The sequence below is a fragment of the Pleurodeles waltl genome, chromosome 3_1, assembly GCF_031143425.1.
Source record: "Pleurodeles waltl isolate 20211129_DDA chromosome 3_1, aPleWal1.hap1.20221129, whole genome shotgun sequence".
Taxonomy (NCBI): domain Eukaryota; kingdom Metazoa; phylum Chordata; class Amphibia; order Caudata; family Salamandridae; genus Pleurodeles; species Pleurodeles waltl.
Window position 1 is genome coordinate 409536830 of NC_090440.1, and position 16945 is coordinate 409553774.

Below are 16945 nucleotides of genomic sequence, written 5' to 3' on the forward strand. Positions count from 1 at the left end.
CCCCTTCTCTTCCATTACAATGTAAGCTGGTGTGCCTTCGGGCGGCGTTTCCTCTCCTACGCTCGCTTTAATGTAAGACTCCCCCTTCATCGCACTCCTAAATGCTTTAAAGAATTTCATTTTCTCGTCCTTTTATTTCACAGAATTTGTAATCAATAGGTGACTTTAATTCCCGGAATACTCTTCGCTTGCCTTTCCCCTTCCAATCGAGCCCCACGGACTGCGTCCAATCCGTGCGCGACCCTTCTCTGCAACCAACCTATCCCAGCGCGGCTCCTAGTGACGTCACACTCACACCCACTGCAGCTGACAAAGCCTCGCGGCTAGTCCTCCTTCACTCAGCTCCTCTCGTAACAACTTCTGGCATGTATAGCGAGCTACCAAAAATAAAAACAGATCTGTCGGTTTACTACAGGAAGGGTAACACAATCGCTTCAGGACCTTAGGGATTTTTCACTAGCCTCGGCAGTTATTCCATCTTTCTCGGTCCCCACGTTCGCAAGCAAATCTGACCCGCAGACCTACTCTCAACTTGTCAATGATCTATTCTAGTGCACTTAGAATTTTGTCAAAGCCCGAAGTCGAAGTTTCTTTCACTCCCTTAACACACGTACCGACTCGTTGACCACGCCCGATCAACCTACTAAACCGCCCAGACCACAACATAAAACAACATACTCCGGAGTCTCTTGACCTCGCAGGGCCCGTCTCAACAACAACAACCACGTGGACCTTTTTATGCACGAAGCGCCACACGCACATGAAGTTCAACGACTTCCCTACTCTCACCCTCGGAGTCGCACCTCCGCTATTTCCATGAAGTTCGACGACTTCCCTACTTCTACACTCGGAGTCGCACCTCCGCTATCCTCTAAAAAGAAAAAAATTTCCTCGCAACCTTCTCACACAATCTGCGGCAATAAGCTGTGCAAGCGCAAAACCCTAACTTCACTCATACCATCACTAGTACCGCCAACGCCGATTCCACACCTCCATTCTCTCCATTCGCAAGCTCCGAGATCCCGGGAAAGTCGCGGTGGACCTAGCCCATCATCATTTTCCCAATCAGTTTTATCCAAGAAAAATCTAATTCAACTTCTCGAGTGGGATCTCAAAGGGTGTAACCGTCAATTCAACACCATGTACTTTAAGAGTACGGGGTCCCAAAAGACGAAACCGTCCTCTGCTACCATCTACTGATAGAGCGGTCCGTACTAATAATTTACCTGTATTCGGACGCTCTTTAGGCCGATGAATCTTTTGACTAAGTGGGACTCTCCGTACTCTATATCGGTTAATTTTAATCAAATCAGTAATCAATAACGAACATAAGCAATACCTTGATCGACATAACACTTAACAATTAATCCAGAATACATTTCGGCGAACCCTGACCTTTCAGTCAGGAATAACCACACCAGTTTATTCAAAGTTAGTGAATTTTATTTCCCTATATTAACAAAGCTAGCACAATATAGATGTGTCTCAACACCAAATGATAAACGTAAATGAACATTAATAGCCGTCCATAGCGGCGAAACAAGTGCAGTCTATGTAGCATTTGAATCACAAGGCATTCGATAATAGCAATGCAAATCACTAAAACTATAATCTGTAACGAACTAATTGCATACATTTAGTCAGCATAACAAGATCTCAAATTGCATTCGTGCGACATAAGGAATCCTCGTCTAACCTCAAATTAGCATCGGCATGTGGGACTTCATGCAAAAACAATTTAGCAACATTAATTTAGAAAACTCCTAACTAGGGCTCTTATCGAAATCAGCAGTTGGTTACCTAAAAGAAACACAATGCAATTTTACAATTTCCTTTCATATTTACCAATTACGATCAGCATACAAGGAAGTCTTCGTCTCACAGGTACCGTTCTTCGGTCAGCATGGGTACCGTTTCGATCAGCATGGGACGGGGCAAAGGGCAGGGGTGGACGGGGCAATTGCCTCACGGCGGCAAGGTAAACTACTACTTCATGCAAGGGATCAAAGTTAAAGTCTCTAGGGCAAGAATCATTAAGGTCTCTTTCTCTCGATTAGAGAAAGCATCAAAGTCTCTTTCAAAATGGCGTCGCAGCAAAGTGGGCCATAATAGCTGCAAAGTCTACAAAATGGCGGGATGTCCAATAATGGCGGATGATAGCGCAATGGCTACCTTCTTCTCGTGCACCTGGTTTTTATAAACAACAGTTCAAATCCAGTAGGGTCTTCCATTGGAGGGTTCATAGGTTAGCTTCAAATTATCCAATCAAAAACGACAGTTCTCAAGCTTTTACTTAAGCATACATTATCCTTGGAGATGGGTACGCAAGTTGCAACATTTTATTCCAATTAACTCACTTTCAGAGCTTCCATTGTCCGCACCTGCAGATCGACCATGGAGTAAAAGAGAAAATATGCCAGGCTGGCACGAAACCTTAAGATAAGCATGTGAACGATCTCAGTGGAAAAGTACAGCTTCAAGCAGAAATACACGTTTAATAGCACATTGGAAAAATACGAGCATTTAAACCGTGAGATCAGGCAACTAGGCCGAAGCCTGCACTAAAGTAATGCTAAGCTAAAACATTTCAAACAAGCAAATCATAGCACACGTTTACGATTATGTCGGATTAGTGCAATTCTAATACACCACGTTATATAAAGCACGCTTATAAATGTTGGCAAACTACTCTGAGGGCACATTTTGTCCCCGTACAATCTTTATTAGTTCGGTTAAAGTCACACATGATTATTTCACACTACGTTTATGCGCTAATAAATGTAAAACCTTCATTTTCTGCTTCATCAAAATCAATACACTAGGTGATGCAGTTTCCACACACTTTTATTTGTGCACTGTATAATTTCATTAGTACAGCTGTATATCTGTGCAAATGTAACTGTCCTCTCCATTGAAAGTATGTTGTCTGTAATGGCAGTGTGCTACCATACCATTCATACGCAGCTCTACGCCACTCCACTTTATTCAGCACCACTGCACACCACTGCATTCTACTTTGCACCACTCCACTTTACACCACTACACTCGGCACCACTGCACATTGCCACTTCATGCTCCACCTGTCTACTCTACCCTGTACCACTCTACTCTATGCCAATGCACTCTTTGCCACTCTATTCTACACCACTGCAATCTTTGGCACTGCACTCTACATCATTCCAGTCTAGGCCACACCAATCTACTCTGCACAGATCCACTCTTCGCCACTGTACTTTATGCCCCTGCACTCTATGCCAGTCCACTGTACACCACTATAATCTACTATGCACTTAATGCCCCTGCACTCTATACCACTTTACTCTATACCATTACACTCTATGCCACTTGAAGCAACTGCAATCTACCCTGCACCACTCCACTCTACGCCACTTCACTCTAGTCTGAATCAGTCTACTCTATGCCACTGCACTCTACGCCACTTTACTCCACTCTGTGCCACATCACATTACTGTTAACCACTGCACTCTACGCAAATGCACTCTGTGCCAATGCACTCAACTCTGCATCACTGTACTCTACACCACTGCTCTTTACATCACTCTACGCCACTGCACTCTGACACTCTATTCTGCAACACTGCACTCTCTGCCATTGACCTCTGCACCATTCTTCTTTGCACTGCTCCACGCTACGCCACTGCACTATACACCACTGCACTCTAGAACACTATACTCTACTCTGCACCACTCTATGCCACTGCACTCTGACACTTGACTCTACTTTGCACAACTGCTCTCTGCATCACACAGCTCTACCCCACTCTGCACCACTCTATGCACTCTACTCTATGCCACTGCACCCCACTCTCTGCCACTTTACTTTGAGCCACTCCACTATACTATGTACCACTCTAATCTACACCACTGCATTCTACAACACTGCATTGTATGCCACTGAATTCAATGCCCGCCACTGCATTCAATGCCACTGCCCTCTATGCCACTATACTCTGCAGCACTCTATGCCAATGCACTGTAGACCAGCCCACTTAACTCTATGCCACTCCAGTGTATGCCACTCTACGCGACTCCACGCTATCCCACTCCAGTACACAACACTCTCTGCCACTGCACTCACAACACTGTACTCCACTCTTCACCTTTGCAGTTTACGACACTCCATGCGACTCTCCTCCATGCCTCTAACCTTTAGCCATGCTGGACAGCAGCTACACTGGTGTACAACATGGCTAAAACACATTGGAAAAGCCAATAGCTCTTGCATAGGTGAGACCTAACATTCACCTTACTGTTACATTGGTCCTTATTGCTTACTGCAGTGTTATTTTACAGAATATTATAGCATGTTGTAACTTCCTTTGCACCGTCTGTACTCATCATCTTTGCTGGGTGTAGCCCTTTTGCACTATATGTATTGGCCCGAACCAACTGGCATATCTCTATTTCGTCCCTATAAACTAACGATGGTTACTTTTAAATCTATAATTTGTTTTTATTGTATTGTGATGTATTAGTTTATACAGCTCCCATTTCATTTGTACTGTATTAAAGGGCACTGTAATTATTGTGCCTGCAAGGCCCAAATTAGGTGGCGGGGACAGCTAAATTGAGCTGCAGAAAACGTAAACTATGCTGCATAACATGGGAATAAACCTAATTATGTTGACAGTATTATCTAACAACTTTTACGATTTAGTGCTCAGTCATACTTAAGGATCCCAATGTTTTAGAAAGGCCAAAAAATCCTAAGAAAGAAAATTACACATTCACCAGATCCCATAAAATATACTATTAATTATCAATTGATGATTTTGTTTGCATGAAAGCACATTAATTCAGTTTTCTTAACACTGCCCATTCTACCTGCCAGAGTAAAATAGTTTGTGTAGATGTAGGAAAAAAGCAAACCTTCATTTTATATATTCCTGGTAAAAAAAAAAACATATCGATATGATTGGTCTGCATATCCCTAACTACATTTTAAATCTGACCTTCATTTTCAGTTTTATTCTGTATTAACAACACAGAACCTAAAGAAAAGAGCCCTTTGTATTGTAAATCATGTATTAGGAGTATTGTAATTGACAACGTAGGAGGCACTTTCATTTGAAGACTTAGGCCCTCATTCTGACCTTGGCGGGCGGCGGAGGCCGCCCGCCAAAGTCCCGCCGTCAGATTACCGTTCCGCGGTCGAAAGACCGCAGCGGTAATTCTGACTTTCCCGCTGGGCTGGCGGGCGGTCGCCTTCAGACCGCCCGCCAGCCCAGCGGGAAAGAGGCTTCCACGATGAAGCCGGCTCGGAATCGAGCCGGCGGAGTGGAAGCTGTGCGACGGGTGCAGTTGCACCCGTCGCGTATTTCACTGTCTGCGCAGCAGACAGTGAAATACTTGTAGGGGCCCTCTTACGGGGGCCCCTGCAATGCCCATGCCAGTGGCATGGGCACTGCAGGGGCCCCCAGGGGCCCCGCGACCCCCCCTACTGCCATCCGGATCCCGGCGGTCCGACCGCCGGGATCTGGATGGCGGTAGGGGGGGTCGGAATCCCCGCGGCGGTGCAGCAAGCTGCGCCGCCGCGGAGGATTCAATGGGGCGGCGGTACACTGGCGGGACCCCGCCAGTGGTGCCGGTCCGACCGCGGCTTTACCGTCGCGGTCGGAATCCCCATTGGAGCACCGCCGGCCTGTCGGCGGTGCTCCCGCGGTCCTCCGCCCTGGCGGTCAAAGACCGCCAGGGTCAGAATGACCACCTTAATATCTTAGAGATATAAAATGCTTGAAATGCATTGAAATTCTGAGAGCCCTCTTACAAAAACTGCTGTAATTGGAACAGTCAGATAAGACCATTTCCCAGGCCATCTAGTGCCATATTAATACCATCTAGATGAAAGTGTCGGCTCGTCTTGCCAGACTACGTCAATTAACGAACGAATGATGCCCCATTAATTTTTGCAAAACATCGTAATGGCTTCTACTCGCTGCAAAGTATTTGCAATTACATTTGGTCTATTTGTGTTAGTAAATATTCTTGGTAAAATAAACAAAGTATGCAACAAAAAGTAGAGTATGTAGCAGGTTCAGCAAATTCATAATTATCAGAAATTTTTGCAGCCAAGGAACCATGCAATTCTTGTAGATCTGATCATAGGTCAGTGATTTTGAATTTGTTTAGCCTCGTTGTTTAAACAGCTTAATTTCTTCTTATTGCATTATTTATCATCGGTTAGTTCCTCTTCACAATGCCCTGCTCTCATGGCCAGTATTGACTGATATTTCTCCATTCTTCAACAGTTCCCTATTGATTTAAAATAGTTTCATTTGCCTTGTTATATTGATCCTCTTTGATCAGCTCGACTTTTATCCCTCACAGTAAAGCTTTAGTATGGGGAAAGTCCATTTTGAAAGCTTTTAAATAAGAAAGAAAACGTGACGCAATTATACAAATTAGAAAATGAACAAAAGAATATGGAAAAAGTAATATGATGTGGGACGACTGAGTGAACGTTTAGCGGGTTAATTTAAATATTTAAGCAACACATGCCACAGGCCAATTCAGCACTTTTCAGAGTAAAGCAAAGATGAAGGGGCACTAGAAGCAAATGTAGATAAGATAAAAACAAAGAATGTTACCTGTCATATATTCAGTTCAGAATTTCATCATATGGGGAAATTTAATCAATTTGGAGTTTAATTTCTACTGGAAACAAAACATGCTTTAACAAAATTTCTTGTTTTGACTTTGTTATACTGTGCCTCTGGGTTACAATACTGGTGCACTAGAAATGGGATCTCCAAAGTATTCCCTTTAGTCACTTAACTCCCAGGGAAAAAGCGAAGAGCAGTCATGGTTTACTCAGTGAGCAGGATGGCCTTAGAGATTTGGATTCAGTGTGACATAATTAGGGAACATTCAAACTCAGTGTCTAGTCAGTGCTTTATTTTACACAAAGAAAGGGTGTTTTACTCATAGGTAGATAAGTAGGCCATTTAAAAGTAAGAAGAAGGTCTTAGCACTTTCTGGACAAAGTTACACCCCAAAACATCTCAACAGTACTTGCTCACTATGCCATACGAAGGAAGCTATACCTCAATGACGACGCTGAACAAGGCCAAAACAAGCCGAAGGTTGCATATGCTTCCTACTGGAGGGTGTCTTCCCTGGCAATTCATGATTGAATGTTTCCATGAGGTGCAGGGTCAGTACTGATACCCATAAGGCAAGCCTTGTCTACAGCGAGTGAAAAAGGCTGGGTTAGACTACTGCTGTAAGCGATTGGCAGTGGTTTAGACTATTGTGGAAGCATTCCTCCCATCATGTTTTGGTTGTTTGATGTAACTCCCTCAGAGGCCAAGGATATCCTCAAAGTGTCTACCTTGCTTGCTGTTCCAATGAATCAAACCCATACTGTACTGACAAGGACAAATGAGCCAAAACAAAGGAGGTCGCACATGGCAGTTCGTGATGGACTGTTCCCATTTGGAGCAGGGCCATTACTGATTTGCATGAAGCAGGCCTCTGTCGAGAGCAGCAGAGTACACAAAAAATGATGACTTGAAATGCCGCACAGAATCGCTGCCAGGGGTTTCGACTGTTTGCATGCATTCCTTCCGTCACCTTTTGTATGGCAGATCTTAGGAGTGCTAGGCACTAGATTTGTAGTCATCATCACCAGTTGTATCCTAATAGGAATGCCTTTGATTGACCCTGTAGAATTTAGAGACTCTGGTCTCTTTAATTAAAACAATATGTTTGATTGATGGCAGGCTGATGAAGTGGTACATAAATTCTACTTTTACGTAACACCCTGGTACTGAATGGGTATCTTTATATGCACTTTGTGGCCGTAAAACCCTTATATGATATGCTTGGCCTCAGGTGATGGCGTACCTCATTGAGGCAACAGGAAGAGGGCTGCACTACCCCCTCTCCAATCAACTATATAAAAAACTACTCCCTTGGTCCTGGCCCACTCCGGGCTACTTAGATAAAGAAACACTGGAGGCCATTTTTTGTTTGTCTGCGCTGTGTATATGTGGCGCAGAAGAAACAAAATGAAGTATTTGGCCAGTGGATAGCAGCAGTCCCTCCAGGACGCACTCACCAGGCCCAGGGGGAGCAGAGTATCCCTGGGTCCAAAAGTGGCTGCCACCACATCTTTGTTGATGTGGTGGCGTCCAATCAGATCTTGTCTAGAGATCTGTCAACCATGTGGATCTTCTGGAGTGTAAAATATCTATACACTTTGAAACTTAATTTCTCAAAAACAACTGAACATATTTGCAGCAAACCACAAAAATAAGATGTAACTTTCTGCTAAATTTGGTGTAATTTCGTTCAGACATTTTGGCTGTTTCATTTTCCTATTGTAAAATGAATGGGGAAAACACGTTTTGCGACCCCCACTTCTTCATGGCCCCCGCTTGACGGACCACCCCAAAAGTTTACAGGAGGTAGCTGAGGTGAGGTGTATGAGACTTTTTTGGGAATGTTTTGTGAAGATTCGTCAACAACACCAAATTTGGGAGCAAACCAATAAATGTTTTACTGTGAAAACGTGGTCCACCTAGTGGTGACTGCAACAGGGAAATATATATATCAATTTGACTCAGGCAGGGAAACCCACTGTAAAACAAAGGGAATGGGCTGAACAGCTCCTGCACCCACCAAGTTGACTGATTTTAGGGACGGCAACAGGCAGGGTGTGCGTACAGGTTAGGATTGACGGCCCAAAACACGTACTTATGGGTCACAGCACCCATTAGTCTAGTAACAGTTCACACAGCCCCAATCACACGTCTAGCACCGTTCATCTATATTGCAGGTGTGATGAGTGCAAAAGACCCCAGTTATGGGGCTGAAAGGACCTTTTAGAGGGAGAGCAGGCAGACAGTCTCTATACAGGGGTACAGATCGAAAGGCCGTTTTCTCAATCAGAATCATGCCGCCACCATTGTTTATGACCTCTTAGACTGAGCTCAGAGACCAACTGCAGCTGTCACTCAGAAAGGGATTACACGTTGGGTGTGCCCTTAGCATCAGAGCCCAATTCTGATACTAATCAAAAAGGTAAAACACGTAGAACACGTGTGGTGGGCTTGCATAAGTACGAAGACCACAGGGAGAAGGGCAGGCTGTCCTGAAAATATACAAGGTAAGAAAGTACAGATTCACAAATCCATGCACAGACATTTGTGTTCCAACACCATGTAATAGATTATAGAAGGATATCACAGAGAATACTTTACCTTGCCCACGTTGGAGATCACCGTGGTGATGCCCCTCTGCATTAGACATGCAGACATATTCTTACTTTTCTGCAAATGTTACTGTGCACTAGCATAGACAAAGTGGTTACTTTTTTACACTACACGAGAATGCAGAGAATTGTGTTAATTTTACCTTGTTGGGGATTATAGAATTAAAATACCAGAATTGCTCCACTTTGTATTTAGGTAGTATAACTACGATTACAAAAGCTTCTTCTGTTTACACTGTATTCAATTACACCACTTTACTCTGTTCACTTGACTTTGAATTCAATTACATAAAATAGTTGCTCTGATAGACTTACACTACATTAGCGTCATGTAAAAAATTGACCCTGATTACGCCACCCTGTATAAGATTACAAGATAATACTTTGATAATTTTATAGACTGGATATCAATAGTATCCATAGTTTAAACACTGTATCTTACATAGAATCATTTTAAAATCAGTAGAAGTCCATAGAAAGACATGGAGTACTGTGTCAACTGTCATCCAGTATTTATATGGAACTACTCACCACAGTTTGCACATTGAGGCTTCAGTCGGTGGTAACAAAATTAATGTTTAGAAAACGAACAAGCTTAAAACAATATTTAATGATAAGAAGAAATGATAATTACAGAATGAAATATTTATAGAGAGAAAAAATCCTAATACTGATTAACACTGTAGAGTTATGCCCCTTCTCGAATCTAAGATATTGATCACCAGTTTAGCGCACAATTAAAAGTAAACAGAAAGATGCAGGCAAACATTCTATGTAGGGCAAAGATTGACACATGCAGAGACACATTTAGTGAAGATCTGATTGAATCATGTTTCTTAACTATATATATATGGGTAACATGATTCAGAGGTGGAATCATGGGGAGCTGTAATTTGGACTGTAAGAATTGGTTCTGTTAAAATGTTTACTAATTGATTACAGTAAATAGTGAACATATGCTGGGTACACTACAACCACCCTGATACAAATGAGGAAGCCAGTGCAACATCAACTGCTATCCAGGAATGTGAATGGCCTCAACAATGAAATTAAAAGAGGGTCAATCCCGAGGAAACAAAGACTTAATCATCAGCTATACTATGATAGCAAGAAACACATCTACTTGGTAAAAAGTGGATCGACATGGGTTCATACGAGTTTTCCACGCTGGGTTCAAGATGTGCTCAAGTGTAGGTGGCTATACTGCTCTATAAATTCTTCCATTAACAGGCACAATAGTGCACAATAACATCCTGGGGCGGCTATTGATGATATTGGGGTTGCTTGAAAGGTGAGCATGGACTATGCCCTGGACACACTAGTTGATAACCACATACAGATCACAGTGAGACTTTTAACAACCTCACTACCAGGAGGATTGGAAATAGTAAGTGGAGAATTTAAGGTTTAAGGGTCTGATTCAGAACTCAGTGGACAGGTTACTGTGTCACAGCAGTGACGGATATCCCATCTGCTAAAATCTAAATCCCATTCTATCCATTGGGATTAAGATTTGCATTTTATAAACCACTTCTGACTAGCTCATTCAGCAGTAAATTTACAAGTATTTGAAAATAATAGTCAATTATGGCAGGTGATGTACAGCTGTCAAGTTTGCTTGCTTCACTTGTTCTCTAACTACCACCCATAACATTACCATCTGAAATCACAATTTCAGTCCTTTGTCATCCTACACAGGAGACACTTATGACCCACTCTGTTATAACAATCGTGTTTTTACACACATACTCTTTTCCCTTTTCAGAGCTTTTCTTACTCCTCTCATGTCTCACCTTCACCATTTGCAGCATCCCCTTTCTATTTCCACTGTCTCCAGTTCAGACTTCCGTTAGCGTTGTTCCAGACTGTCTTGCTTTCAAAGATATACATGGGACATCTCTGTTACACTATAATTTGTAGCTTGATATGGCAACATCAGCTGCTGTAAAAATCAACTCCAATTTAATCTACTTACCATTGACAACAGTATACACTACATCACTATCATATTTGCTCGCTCCACCAAGTCATTAACTTGCAGTCGGTATAATTCACACTTCTCGTGGTTCAACAAAACCACACATCTCCTCTAAGACACTCTGTACCCTGTTGTCTGTTCCAAGACAGTGGGCGGGCCTTTACCCTTACACACCTTTGTCACTGCTCTATCATCATTTACCTTCCCCAACTTCGAATGGTAGTTTGTCACAATTTATTCGTTGCCCTTTTCCTCCCCTAGTGCAATGACTGGTGCCAGTAAATCTATAACTCGCATTTTCCATGGCTTTGTGTGCGTTTCCACCAAACACAAACGTGTTTTCCTGAGCTTCTTAATCTTGTCACTAGCAGCACAGACAACATATTGCTTCACTAGTCATAATATGTTTTCTCTAGTGGTTACGAAGTTTCAGAAAAACATCACACTTATGAATACATAGCCCAAAACAAGTAGGCAACATTTCTCTTCAGCTCCTAACGAAAATGTGTCACAATGGAATCCATAAAAGGTTAAAACACTTTAGATATTGGGGTCCCTCTTTCGAACACCTCACTGTTGACTTTCAGACAGTGTCCGTGGCCACAGCTCCGGTTTCTTGTGTTACAGACATATCTAGAACATACTAACGTCACAGGAATTGCAACTGAGATAATGTATTTATTTGTTTCATAAAGAGGTATCATTAATTCTCAAAGCAGCATGCCAAACCTATTTGTCCCATTGACCTGTCCTGGTTCTTACTCTTAACACAACAGAACGTGTTTATGTTTCTATATAGCCTCACATCAGTTGAAGAGGAGCTGGCCTCGGTTTCAGAAACGGTACGAGAAAGACAGGAGAAGGTCGCTCAGCTTCAGAGTGACCTTCTGAAAGAAGAACGCACTTTGGATCATGGACAACGGTGAGATTACACAAGTGCAATGTGACAGAGTGCTTGGCTATCAACAGGCTATGGGTTAGATGTAAGCAGTGCTTAATTTGTGAAAGAAAGTCCTGGTGCCTGAAGTCTGGCTCAGAAGCTAGCGGCTGGTGCAATTAAACGTCATAGCGCCGAAAACCAAGGCTGGTGGTCTTTAATCCACTACCAGACACTCTCTGCCCCTTTTTCTCACTCTTGCAGGTTCATATTTTCTCCCTTTTCGATGTTGTTGCAGTCTTTCTGATTGGTGCTCTTGCACTCTGTATATCTCTGATGCAGAGAAAGAAGTGCTTGTCCTCAAAAATAAGTGCTGGTGTCCCTCCCACCAGCAACCGCCAGCTCAAATTGAGCACTGGATGTAAGACTGCCAAAAGGCCTATTCATGACTGCCTGTTCTACCTAAACACCTAGAAGTCATACTAGGAGGTGGTATTTCATTTCCATATTTTTCTTTCCCAAGACAAATAGAGAACCTCTGTTATTTTGAGGATCCACATTATTAATAAGTTATCAAAACCAACAAAATGGCCTCTGGTCTGGGTGCGTCAAAATGCTCACCAAAGTACACTCATATACCTGTTAATATTGTTTTATGGTTTGGTGATGTCCTAGAGTACATTTGATCAAGTTTAGTTGCACCATCCTTTTTCTTAGCGGGTATACCTTCCAAATTGTACTTTCACTGACTCTAAATTCAGGAAGGACATTGTTGGTCTAAATATCAAGTAAGTGTGATGCAATGGAGTGCGATGCAATGTAGACAATGCACTTTTGAGAGTGAAACAGACTCAGTACTCAATAGAAAAGATGATTTTTTTTTATCCTACATTGTGAGTGCCTTGCTGAATGAATGATGTGTGGTGATGCAATGTTTGATGTGATGAATTGTTACATGAGAATCTTGGGCAACCATTGTTATCCTAAATATGTCTAAAACGTCTTGTGCATACAATTTGTGTTTCTTAAGTGTCTGGACATGTGTGTGAAAGAAATACTCGCTGAAAATGGGTATTTTGTCTGCTGTTGAACAAATGGGTGAGAAGAAGTCCAACTCTATTACGCTTCCGTAGACTGTTGCTCTTCAAGTGCTGCTTCGTTCATGAGCACCCATACCTCACATTTTGGGGAAAAGAGATGTAGTCTGAGCTCAAAGAACCACCATAATATCTCTTCCAGGGAGAGGTTAGTTTTAAATGCACTGCGACTTGAAATAAGGGGATATGTGGTTTCAGAAATTTCAATGAGGTGGATACTGTGTCTGGATAAGAGACCAGTGTTAGATATGATGAGTATTAAATGAAAACAGTACCTTCCTAGCCGGAGAAACCACATTAACTCCATTTTTCTTGGACATAGCCTTCCAAGTATTGACTGGAGGAATTTACGCAAGTAAGACAGATCAGGAAGGGAAACATCTAGTTTTAGTGTACAGTGAAACTGCACCTGCATATTACCATAAGTGCGGGGAGTAGGAGTGCTGGGTGTAGGGGTGCTGAGCACCCCCAAAATAATCATGCCGGAGTTCAGAAGGTGAGTGAACAATAAAGATGTCCTTAAGTTTTCTTTTGTTTTTCTGGCACATTTGCTGTGCATTCAGAGGCAGGTCAAATGTCAGGCTATGTCTTCTGACAATCTCTTGCTTATGTTTACATAGAGTTAGGAGTTTACTTTTAAAGTAAACTATCTGAAAATCTTGTTCGGGTACAGGGAGTTTGAAAGGAAAAGTTATAAGATGTCAGTTTTTTCGAACACATACCTTTAAATAAACTGTATAAATATTTCAAAATATATCCGCAGTTAGGAAAACACAAATAAAGCATGTTTTGTTGAAGTGTGATGGAAACAAAGATTTTAATCAGATCCCAAAAAAATCAAGACACTTTGTGATGTGGAAATGGCAAATATTTGCTAAAGCTCAGCTTTCTCCCATTATCGTATGTGTTCTATATAGTTTTATCAGTAAAACTGCATATCAGTGCAAATTTCAGAGGAAAATGTGCTGTTTGTAAATGACAGTGCTCTACCACTCCATGCTCTAGTAATATATGTGTGAAGGTGTACTCCAAATGGACCACCGGCTACATACTACACCCTTAATACTATCCTGCTGAATGAACATGACTCATTTGCTATGCTTGTCGTTTGTGTGATGCTTAGATTGTTCACAATCCCTATGACTTAAGTGATGTAACATTGATGGCTGCAAAAAGAACAGATTATGTGCCGAATGCTGAACAATGCCAAACATTCACCCCCAGTCACACATCTGGGCCTAAATCTACAGTTTCTTTTGCTTGCCACTGCATTCCAGTTTGGACCCAGCCATATGTAAACCAGCCTTGGCCCTGCTTCCCACGGTAGCAGCAAATTATTTACTTCTGTAGAATGTCCTTCCTTACAAAGCTAGGAGATCCTGCTGTGGCACATCATCATGAACTAAACATTGTCTTAGATACAATCAGGTGAGGGCTGGAAACATTTCCAACCTCCTTAAAGTGTCATGTTTCCTAATTTTGTCTGACTTCTTGAACACACTTTAAACTTTAGTCACTCCTAACTTAGTGTATACTGATAGCGCCAGCTTAAAACACCAGGCTTATGTCCGAGACACACATCTATGTATATACGATGTAGACCTCCATTTTAGCTGCCAAAATCCTTACAACTGAATGGTTCCTCCATTATACTGGTAAACAGTATTTCTGATTAATGAATAATATGTGTTTAGTAACATGATTGTTTTGCACATAAACAAAAACACTGCACTTCAAAAAACTGTATTTTTCTATGCTTGGCCAAACTACACCAAACTAGACTGACTCAGTCTTGTATTCCTGCGCGTCCATGTCCAGCTGATCTACTAGGTCCCCACACTAGGTTTCAGGGGACACCAAAATCTTAACCTTTCCCACCAATCAATTTCTTTTCGCGCTCTCTCATAGCTGGAGCTTTTGTTTTACAGTTGGGAGTAATTTGTGTTCTAAAAGCCTTGTTTGTAATAATATTCTAGCAGGTCTGCTAGGCATGAAAATGTGTAATGCACCATGCTCTCTAGGGACGGATTATATAGTTACACTGCAATACTGTCTGCCCTTCTCTTTTCATGTGGTTATAGCCTTTAGGGGCTGATTATATGGTTACATGACCATGTTTTTTCTAAATGCTATTTGTGCTCTGGTACACTCTGGTGAATGTTCTGACCATTACAGTCTAATGCCAAGTGTATGAAGGAATGCACAAACACAGTTTATTTCTGATACAAGTTTAATGTGCTGCATGGCTATATACTTATTAGGTCCCACAGGTGAGACCTATTGGCTATGCCAATACTTGTTATCACTAGGGCGGGTCTAATTTACTGTATGCTAAATGATTACTTCGACATAGCTGTTCCTTTAAATTATTCTTGTATACTGTTTAATTAGCAAATCTCTTACCTATTTTCTCACTTATGATTGCAAAGATACACGTTGCTGCCAACTTACAAACTGAACAGTAGTTTCCTGTGGCCCTTGATAAAAGAGGTACACTTACTTGTGTATCTCCATTTCTTATATTTATACTCTCCTAACACTTTCCATCCTATAACATTGCCCTCTTTCTTCCTGACTTTCCACTCCTTCACCAGGATGGGTGGTTCTCATTGATGCTTTCAGAAAACGGTGGTGCCACCACATTCTGCTTGCTGGCACAAATTCACAATATAAATCCTCCAAACACAAGGCCATGGTACCACACACGCTCAGTCATTAATATCTCCATTGCGTTTTGCTGCATCTTGATTTGTGTTCTCTCAATGTTTTACGCTTTTTTCTGCTCAGTTTCAAGTAGTTACCTTGAAAGTGTGCATTTCGCAATGCCCTTCGACAACTGCACTCCAGATCTGTTTTTTCTTTCTGACTCCTGTTTTTTAAGCGCTTTCTCTAACACAGAATGACGTCATGTTGTTAGACAGGCAATGCACTCTTCACCTTGCTTCCTGCTCTCCACTTTCCATCTCAAAATATGATGAACAGACCTACAAACAAAATGATAGTCTGAACTGCCTCACCCTCATACACTGTTGTATCCTTCCAACACTAACCCTAGGCTCACAACCAGCCTGTATCCAGCAGCATTGTGGTTTACCCTTTGATGCCGTCCAACATTGGTCTAAACTGTCCATCCTTCTAGGTCACTTAGTGCCTGTTCTGCCAAAGGTCAGGCCACCGCACTCCAGGTGAAAGGTCACTCGTCACCAAACTGTAACAAAACCAGAGGCGGGGCGATGAGCAGCAGTTGAATCATGAAGATATATCTATTCCTAAACTAAGCAGCACTTATGCATTGCTTGGCAACCTTACCCTGATTCCCTAGGAAACCCACCTGCAGTGCTCGTATTATGACACTTTCAAAGCACTGGAGTATTAAACTACTTAAGTCCATATGTACCCTCCAGCTCTTTCTTCTCTCCATAGGCTGCACCACACTAACCATAAGGCTCAAATAAACAAGTTGCATACGGGTCTGCTGACCTTATTTCAGTGATCAGCTTGAGGTTCTTCTGTCCCAGGAAATTTATCAAGAAATTCTGGATACACTGTGATTTGTTGGCACACCACAGTGCGAACCTTTGGCAGCCACACCAGATGAAAATGTTTCTGCAAAACAACACATGCACTGGGTAGTATTCATTGTCACCAAATGTATTCTCTCGAAAATCAAATGCCGGTATAGCGCTGCAGTTTTACTTTTTGTAAGCATGAGTACAATTACTCGGAGGAAGGCGGGCAGCGGTAATTACGAGAAGCATC

The 16945-nt window shown here is 42.2% G+C and overlaps 1 protein-coding gene across 2 annotated transcripts in view; it reads left to right on the top strand.

Moving 5' to 3' along the window:
• Positions 1-16945, top strand: part of FES (FES proto-oncogene, tyrosine kinase) — a 385097-nt gene that overhangs the window by 216645 nt on the left and 151507 nt on the right. For both annotated transcript variants that reach the window (XM_069222643.1, XM_069222642.1), the window contains exon 9: positions 12012-12134. In XM_069222643.1, coding sequence (XP_069078744.1) covers positions 12012-12134 — 123 coding nt within the window. The remainder of the gene's footprint in view (positions 1-12011; positions 12135-16945) is intronic.